At 42.4% G+C, this 9,887-nt stretch overlaps 1 protein-coding gene and 1 long non-coding RNA gene across 2 annotated transcripts; both read left to right on the plus strand.

Annotated features, from left to right (window-relative positions):
- The first annotated feature begins 2,003 nt into the window (after nucleotides 1-2,003).
- On the plus strand, nucleotides 2,004-5,938 carry LOC110494179. The gene is made up of 3 exons (XR_002469234.2): nucleotides 2,004-2,437; nucleotides 2,618-2,715; nucleotides 2,892-5,938. It is a non-coding gene; the product is annotated as an uncharacterized LOC110494179 (long non-coding RNA).
- Nucleotides 5,939-6,362: 424 nt separating this feature from the next.
- On the plus strand, nucleotides 6,363-8,114 carry LOC118937288 (protein arginine N-methyltransferase 7-like). Its single transcript, XM_036934652.1, has 3 exons — nucleotides 6,363-6,587; nucleotides 6,724-6,823; nucleotides 7,083-8,114. Exons 1-3 carry the CDS (start codon nucleotides 6,492-6,494, stop codon nucleotides 7,172-7,174), a joined length of 288 nt encoding a protein of 95 aa, XP_036790547.1. The 5' UTR covers nucleotides 6,363-6,491; the 3' UTR covers nucleotides 7,175-8,114.
- Nucleotides 8,115-9,887: the final 1,773 nt, after the last annotated feature.

Raw genomic sequence — 9,887 nt, forward strand, 5'->3', positions numbered from 1 at the left:
TTGAAGAGGTTCAGGAAATGGGGAGAGAGATGTGGGGAGAGGTCAGAGGACTTGCTGATACACAAATTAACAAACTCCCTTTAGAGGTAGCAGTTGCGTAACATCCCTAGTTTGTCCCAGATCTCAACAGCTGTGGAAGATCAGAGGACTTCGCTCCTCAAAGCTACCAATGTTAAGGGCAGTACAGAATTCCCTTATTGAAATGTCATACCAAGACGGATTAGCGTTTTCCCCCTTCATTTCTAATGACAAGTACTGTAGGTATGCATTCTATCAGCAAGTATGTATAAAATGATTTTGCCCATTTAAAGAAAATCCGTTTCAGACGCAGAGCGCCACTGTTTGATACAAGACCACGCCCCTTCGAATGACGAAGGTTCCCTTTACCTCTGCCTCTCTCCCTCCCTCCCTGCCGGCCTCTCCATAGAGGATGTGTCTGGGAGAGTGAGAGGGGAAGACCGTCAGTAGAATGGATAGACCGTCAGTAGAATGGATATGTGCTTTCTCTCCTTTCTCTCTCTGTGGTGTTCTGGTCCTATGTGTAGGGCTCTCGTTGGTGTTCTGGTCCTATGTGTAGGACTCTCGGTGGTGTTCTGGTCCTATGTGTAGGACTCTCGGTGGTGTTCTGGTCCTATGTGTAGGGCTCTCGTTGGTGTTCTGGTCCTATGTGTAGGGCTCGGTGGTGTTCTGGTCCTATGTGTAGGGCTCTCTTGGTGGTGGATGGGTGGACCGCTGAACTTATGGCAGACGGAGACAAGAATGGTGGTGACAAACCTGAAGGTACAGACGTCTACATGCTCACGTTCAAATCACTAACAACCACCACCACAGACACTACCAGCTGAATCACACCAACACCCACTTCTCACAACAGAGAAAACAATACATGGCTTTAATGTGTTTGAGTTGGCTGTAAATGTGCATGCATCTAATTCTCTTACCCTCACCGACTGGAATTGTTTCTGTGCTAGACAAGGGAAGCTTATTCTAAGTGTTTCTCTGACAGCATCTCCAGCTTGCCTATTTTAGACTAGTCATATTTTCCATAGGTTTATTGTGCCGCAGAATTGATGATGTCATGCTTGGTCATAGTTAATGCTCATGGCCACCACTGAGACAGGCGGTGCTGTTTGTCTAAATGGCACATACGTACACACACATCGTGCTGCTCCCCATTGACTCATAATTGCTCATGACCACACGCTCACACACACACATCGTGCTGCTCCCCATTGACTCATAATTGCTCATGACCACACACTCATACAAGCAAAACAAAGCTGATATCTTTCCAGAAGTACAGACAGACGTATACTTTTAATGTGGATCCTGTCACATATATTGTTTGATTTGAATATCTGGTGATTTGAGCTTGTTTACATCTGACTGACAGCTGCTGCAGCAGCGCTCTGAGGTGTGGCCAGAGGTGTGGAGGACAGAGAGCTTGGCCTGGGACACTGCCCTGAAGTGGGTATTGGGTGTGTTCTGTTGCCCTGAGCATTTGGAGAGGTTGGGACAGTACCACAAAAGGGAAAGTCTGAGGACCTCATCCATCCACTCCAGACTCAAGGTATCATGTAATTACAAACACACCTGCTCTCACTAGAAGCAATTGTCATTTCCCATGTGAAATTATATAGACTTGAGGGAGAAATTGATACCATTCCCCAGATCTGTGCCTCGACACAATCTCGGAGCTCTACGGACAATTATTTTGACCTCACGGCTTGGTTTTTGCTCTGACATGCACTGTCAACTATGGGACCTTATATAGATAGGTGTGTGCCTTTCCAAATCATGTCCAATAAATTGAATTTACCACAAGTACACTCCAATCAAGTTGTCCAAACATCTCAAGGATGATCAATGGAAACAGAATGCACCAGAGCTCAAATTGTAGTTTCATAGCAAAGGGTCTGAATAAATAAGGTATTTCAGTTTATTTTTAATACATTTGCAAAAATGTATAAAAATCTGTTTTCACTTTGTCATTATAAGGTATTGTGTGTATATTGATGAGGGAAAAAAAATATTTAATCCATTTTAGAATAAGGCTGTAATGTAAAACAAATTAGGGGAAAAGTCAAGGGGTCTGAATACTTACTGAATGCAGTGTATGTACACTTGTTTAATACAGTGAGAGTCAGAGAGAGGATTGAGCATCATTCAAGAGCCCACATTGCTAACTGGAGTTTGTATTGTGTAGGAGAAAAGAGTCTGGGTGGAGTTTGTATTGTGTAGGAGAAAAGTGTCTGGGTGGAGTTTGTATTGTGTAGGAGAAAAGTGTCTGGGTGGAGTTTGTATTGTGTAGGAGAAAAGTGTCTGGGTGGATGCACAAGCCCTGGAGGTTGAGCTGACAGACTGGCAGAGAGACCAGGAACCAGACACTGACCATGAGGGATTTTACCGCACCAGCCTGCCAACCATCATCACACAGGTTAACAAACATACAATCTACATTAAGGCTGCTTTAAAATGGTCAGTATATAAAATGTTTCCAATGTGGTTGTGGGAAATGTTATTTGAATGCACATACTTGAGTTGTGTTGGTGATATGTTGTGGAGGGGTTTGAGGCCTGTGAGTTGTGATGTTCTGTTTGTGTCATTGTTGTGTTAGATGCTGGAGGGGAATGTGCGGGTCGCTCTGATGATCAGTGAATCACTTTAGGATCAGACCACACAGGTGGGGCTCTATGAGATGGAGAACCTCAATAGGTGGGTCTGTTTTTTTTGTGTGTATGTATGAGAATGGTGTAGAGAATTTGTGATACTTTTCCTATAACCTATATATCACCTATAATATTTGCTTGTGCGTGTAATCACTGGATCTGCTTTCTCTCCACATCAGTCTCCATGTCCAAGTCTCTCATTTCGTCTCCCTCTGTTTCCAGTTTCCGGGAGGCGCCTGTTGAATTTGGGAAGGAGCATCGCTGGGATCAAAGCACAAATAACAAGTTCCACCTCTATCTACTGGCCTCTAAGAGACTGCATCATCCTCATCCTCTATCAACCCCTGGCTGCTCTGTTCCGGGTTGTGAGGATGGCCTGCCGTCTGGCGATAGGTCAACTACTGCTGGAGCTCCAGCCCTTCCTGCAGGGACTCCTGTCTCGCTCCTGACTGGCCCAGGGATACATCACGCTCACTTCGAAGTTATGTGGCGTCCTGGAGCGCCATATTGAGATGTGTAGTTGTGTTCGCCCACCCTGCCAGCACCTTTTGACAATCATATTAGTCTGTAGCTGACTTATACCAGTGTCCTGAGTAGCGTTTGCATGCAGTGGCTGATGGTGGTGGAGTATGTGAGGGTGTTGATGCAGAAGAGGCTGGTGTGTTGTAATGCAGAGGAGCGACGCGAGCTGGCCCAGAGAATGGCACTGGATGCCCAGTATCTGAGGGATCTCTTCCAGGGCCTGGTTGTGAGGATACACTTGAGTTTAGCCACAGCCAGTTATACACAATCTAGTGGGAAACTCTGCCCAGCTCTGCTCTCTTCTCTATCCCACAGACTACACACCCAACTCACAGCCGGTCCACACCATACCCAACATACACCTCAAACCACACCCTCCTTCGTTTTAATTCACTGCACCATTTTATGTACAGTTTCAATTTTCACATAAATACAAACACACTGTACACTAGCAGTCAAAAGTTTGGACACCAACTAATTCAAGGATTTTTCTTTATTTTTACTATTTTATACATTGTAGAATAATAGTGAAGACAAACTATGAAATAACACATGGAATCATGTAGTAACCAGAAAATTTGAGATTCTTCAAATAGCAACCCTTTGCCTTGATGACAGTTTTGCACACTCTTGGCATCCATCTTCTCTGACACCCTGGTGCCTATTCCTAGCATGCCATTCTGTCTGCCTACTGCCATCTGTGCCTGACTACCAATTTGCACCTTTTAAATTCACTAATCACACACACAAGCTTGCGGTTATATAAACTTGAAATGAACAGTAATACAATTTAAAATGTGTGAAATTCATGACTTCTTTATTGGAATAATATGTTGATGAATCTGATAACTTTAAGTGTTTGATCACTGCCAGAAAGAAATACAGGTAACAAAATAAATAATTAATTAAATGGGGGATACAAAGTCTATTGAAAGCAGGTTCTTCCATACAGTTGTTGTTTCTGAGTTAATTAAGAAATGAACCTCCCATCATGCTTAAGGTAATTTATAAAAATGCCAAGTTGTGCATTGTTGCCTACCATGGCTAGAAGAGATCTCAATGAATTGACTTTGAAAAAGGGGTCCCAAAGGTACATAGGAGACAGCGTTTCCCACCACCTTCGACAAAACACCCAATTGTGGAATTTTTCATGGAAGAATGGCGTCGCATCCCTCCAATAGAGTTCCAGACACTTGTAGAATCTATGCCAAGATGCATTGAAGCTGTTCTGGTAGCCCAACACCCTATTAAAGAGAAAGGAAAGGGGGGTACCTAGACAGTTATACAACTGAATGCATACAACTGAAATTAAGACACTATGTTGGTGTTTTTTATTTATTTTGGCATTTCCTTGGAGCAGTTATCTCGATCGTTAACTACAGCTAAGCATTAATATCATTGTTGCCTTTCCACCGGCACTGTACTGTAGATGGCCTAAATACTGTACATCTGCAACGTTGAAAAGATGGGATTCCCCGATATTAAACAGTAGCCATGTAATTGCGACAACGTTAAAACATATTCTAAGAATAGCATAATTGACAAATAACTTGCTGTGCATAGATCTCCCCTGAAACATGAATATTTGAGGCTTATATGAATAAACATGTCTAGTGGGAGACCTTGCTCTGAAGTAGCCCACCTTATCCACCTGTTTCATTGAGTTAGGGAATAATTTTATAAAGACAAAAGTATTTGGTTGTATTGTTGCACTATTTTATATCAAGTGTGGCATCCATCCTCCAGGATAGCTACTGGGTGGCAACCATCCTCCAGGATAGCTACTGGGTGTGCATGCAGTTGTTCAAGCCCTGATCTAACCACATTGTAGCCTAAACATCAGCTGCTCAACAGGACCTTGATAAGCAGACTTGGGTGTTTCAGGGCTGGATCCAGATAGAGGGTTGAACACATGTTGACAACATCTGACTAACAGTGCAGTTATACTTTGTGTGTGTGTGGGGGGGGTGTTAAGTGCCTTGATCAAGGGCACAATGGCAGGAGATGGTAGGCCTACATGGGATCAGACACTGCAGCCTTCCAGTGTCAATAATACTTACTATTTCATGTAGGGTATAATAATGGTTGAAAGTCATGGGGAAGTCATTGAAAATGTTTATGAACCCCTTAACAGTGAATAACTAGAGGTCTCTATAGCATAATGTCATTTTAGAATTTCTGTAAATATAGTCTTTAATAGACTCACTTGGAAAAGGACAGCTCCTGCACTTCTTTCATCCAAAATCAAGTACTGACTATAACCAGTTAGCAAGTTGAAAATGTCAGTATGTGTTCACACTCAGATTACAAGGGGTTAATGCCGCATTCAAAACAACTGGGAACTTCGACTTCAGTGCGTTCAAGACAACTGGGAACTCCGGGAAAAGCGGGCTCCGATTGGGGAAAAATCTTTTTGAACAGTCACCCGACTCGGAATTCCAAGTCAGACTTGGGTATCTTTCTTGAGCTCCGACCTGAAGATCACTGATGTCATGATTTGATCTCATTTTTGTCCGAGTTTCCAGTTGTCTTGAAAGCGCCAAATTTTGACACCAGTGTATGACTTGGGGGATGACGTCAGGTGACATTTCTAGGGAAAACATGTCTGCCCCGGTTGAGGCAATGCTGTCATAATCCATTTTTTTAGGGATTGGTGTAAAAACATTATTCTTGTGGAATACAAAAGACACAGCATGTAAATATGCTATTTCTGTTTTGTTATTTGTAATAAAATAGCAGAAATGTATAAAAAACCTGTTTTCGCTTTTTCATTATGGGGTGTTGTGTTTAGATTGAAGGGGATAAAAATATTTGATCAATTTCAGAATAAGGCTGTATCGTAACTACTGTATCGTAAATGTGGAAAAAGAGAAGGGGTCTGAATACTTAACGAATGCACTGTAGATATGCAAGCTAGTTGACCCTGTTTTGTTGGTATATAATTTCATGTTAATGTATTGCAATATGCAACGCACTAGCTACCTAATGTTTTAGTTCTTTATCAATCACTTCAAGTCATGTTGCTAGCTATAGTTGAATTGGGGGGAGTTCATTTAAATGTGTGATATCCATGATCACCAGGACCTGTGAAACTGATATGCTGCACAATCACGATAGGGTGAGTATGTGGCCTGGCAGGAAACGCGTCATCCAATACAGCTTGTACAATACATGGTGCACACTTCTGCGAGTTGTGGAAGCTGTCTTGTTTCTTACCCTGTACGTAAACCACAATCTGTCTATCTCATAGAATGAGAAGTACTACTAGGATATTAATGCTGCTGTGAGCAGAGTGAAGGCATGGTGAGAGTCATAATTCTGGATTTTGGCACTGGAACAGGACTGCTTTCCATGATGGCTGTCACAGCTGGTGCTGGCTACTGCCATGCTGTGGAGGTGAGAATGACAATTCTTGACTTGCTGAACCCCAGGCATCGTTGCCTAATCTATCAAAGTGCATTGACAGTTCACCGTCAATTAGAAGAAAGGGGAAAGGTGTTCTCTGACTGTGTTTGTCTGTCTGATCCAATAGGTTTTCAAGCCCATGGCAGATGCTGCTCTCCGAACAGTGAAGATAAATGGCTTCTCCGACAATTTCAAGATCATCAATACACAAGTGACAGTTCGACCAAGTGAGTAACACACATTGTACACACAGTCCTGTAATTTGTAGTCCACAGTTGTTTTGGTTAAAATGTTACTTTTCAAATTGCTTATGCTGCAGCAACGGTAAATCATTCATGTGACAAATTCTGTGACCTGAAATGCAGTATTTCTGAAAAATGCAGTATTTCTGAAAAATTAGGTTTTTTTTCGACTGCAGTGAAACTTTTCAACTAGATCAACTGTATTTTACCATCAGAATGTTAGATGAATGTGTTGTCACTGCAGATGGAGACATGCAGACTCGAGCCAACGTCCTCGTCACAGAGCTGTTTGACACAGAACTGATTGGAGAGGGAGCCTTACCCAGCTATGAATAAGCTCATTTGGCCCCCGAGTGGCTCAGCGGGCTAAGGCATTGCATCTCAGTGCTAGAGGCGTCACTACAGACCCTGGTTCGATTCCAGGCTGTATCACAACCGGCCGTAATTGGGGGAGTCCCATAGGGTGGCGCACAATTGGCCCAGCGTTGTTAGGGTTTGCCCGGTGTTGTTAGGGTTTTCCCGGGGTAGGTCGTCATTGTAAATAAGAGTTGTTTTCTTAACTGACTTGCCTAGTTAAATACAAATAACATTTTACATTTGGTCCAGGTAAGTGTGTTTGTGTGTAAGAGGCAAAGAAAGAGGCAGATATGTATTTCTCCTGCAGGAGGGCTGTGCCCACTAGTTCCACGGTGTATACCCAGCTGGTGGAGTCAGAGCAGTTGTGGAGCTATTTTTACTTTGTCATGCTCTTATTTGTATGTTTACATGCCTATTATTATGTGAAATTATTCCAACACAGCCACACAATAAGTTATATCTGTCTGTATCCATCCAGGTGTTCAGTTTGGTAAACTGCAATGTTGAAGCAGGTCTTTGAACAAGTGAGTGGAATCATGTAAATAAAGCATTAATTTAGTTGAAATATATTAGCAAACCCTCAATGACTACAGGGTTGCTAGTTGCTAAGGCGTGTATCTCTGTAGGTGCTGGATGCCAACTGCATAAGGGGAGAAGCTTTTCGAGCTGAAAGACGATGGCCAGAGTTTACCCATGATGTTGCACAACGATTTAAATCAAGTCATCGTTTTAGTCAAAGTATGATATATTTGGGCATGAAGTGACAAATCCTGAGCTGCCCACTTTTTGCAAATCTATATGAATACGGTGTCTTTTCCTATGTTATGATGTAGACATTATTTTAAGCCTACGTTTCGTTTCAGGACTGGGTTTTGTTTTAATGTTACCACTCACCAGCATGGCATTGTTTATTAACCAAAACAAGCTACAAAGTTATTCCTCTTTGCGAATGAGAGGAGCTGAACAGCCTTCTTATCACTTGCCGCCATGGAGCAAATTAAAATGGTGGGGTGCAAACATGTTTTTGCACCTCCACTTTTTTTTTTACCATTATCATAATCCATTGTATAATTTGTACATTTTCACTTATTTGTAAGTTTATAATTTTAGCTAGTCTTTGTAAAAAAAAATATATATATATATATATATCTGAACCATTTTATAAATGGTATAATTGCGTGATATGATAGCACTTTCCAAACCCCCTCGCCCCAAGATGAATGGTTTTGACCACTTAAGTTTTGCGTCACTAAACGCGACACTGCTCAAATCAAATTTTATTGGTCACATACACATATTTAGCAGATGCTATTTCGGGTGTAATGAACTGCTTGTGTTCCAAGGTCCAACAGTGCAGTAGTATCTAACAATTCACAACCATACACACAAATCTAAAAGTAAAGAATGGAATTAAGAAATATATAAATATTAGGAAGAGAAATGTCTGAGTGGCATTGACTAAAATACAATATATACATATGAAATTAGTAAAACAGTATGTAAACATGATTAGTGTTCCGTTTAAAGTGACCAGTGATTCCATTTCTATGTATATAGTGCAGCAGCCTCTAAGGTGTTGGGTTGAGTAACCGGATAGTAGCTGGCTAATGATGGCAATTTAACAGTCTGATGGCCTTGAGATAGAAGCTGTTTTCAGTCTCTCAGTCCCAGCTTTGATGCACCTGTACAAACCTTGCCTTCTGGATGATAGCGGGGTGAACAGGCCATGGCTCAGGTGGTTGATATCTTTGATCTTTTTGGTCTTCCTGTGACATCAGGTGCTGTAGATGTCCTGGAGGGCAGGCAGAGTGCCTCCTATGATGCGTTGCGCAGTCCACACCACCCTCTGGAGAGCCCTACGGTGCAGTTGCCGTACCAGGTGGTGATACTGCCCGACAGGATGTTCTCCATTATACATAAGTTTGTGAGGGTCTTAGGGGCGAAGCCACATTTCTTCAGCTTACTGAGGTTGAATAGGCGCTGTTGCGCCTTCACCACACTGTCTGTGTGGGTGGACCATTTCAGATTGTAAGAAATGTGTACTCCGAGGAACTTGAAGCTTGTCACTTTTTGGAGGTGATATGATTCTTAACTAGCCTTTCAAAGCACTTCATGATGAAGTGAATGTTACGGGGTGATAGTAATTTAGTTCAGTTACCTTTGTTCCTGTATCGAAGAAAGCGATGGTGGACAAGTTGGGACAGCAGACTGGGATAGGGAGAGATTGAATATGTCCATAAACACTCCAGCCAGCTGGTCTGTGCATGCTCTGAGGATGCAGCTAGGGATGCCGCATGGGCCGGCAGCCATTCGAGGTTTAACACGCGAATGCTGCCATCTATCACAGTTTTTGGTTTGGGTAGGTTTTAATAGTCACAGTGGGAACATCCCCTAAACACTTCCTGATGAACTCAGTCACTGTGGCTGCATTCCAAACATGTAAAAGACACACCCTCTCCCCTCAGCCCTCAAATTAAGTGGACACTTCTGATGACATCTGATGCGTTTACACTTGCAGGGCAAGGGAAGAATTAATTCATTTGAAATGGCCAGCTCTTGCCCAGTAATGTCACTCCTTCGTCCCGCGGTTCTCCATATTAATGTTGGTTTTAAGTTTTGGCTGACTTTTCTTAGCAGATGTACAATCATCAGAAATTGAATTATGGGGCGTTTCAGGCCCCATGGTGAACAT

This window comes from Oncorhynchus mykiss, chromosome 2 (genome assembly GCF_013265735.2).
Source record: "Oncorhynchus mykiss isolate Arlee chromosome 2, USDA_OmykA_1.1, whole genome shotgun sequence".
Taxonomy (NCBI): domain Eukaryota; kingdom Metazoa; phylum Chordata; class Actinopteri; order Salmoniformes; family Salmonidae; genus Oncorhynchus; species Oncorhynchus mykiss.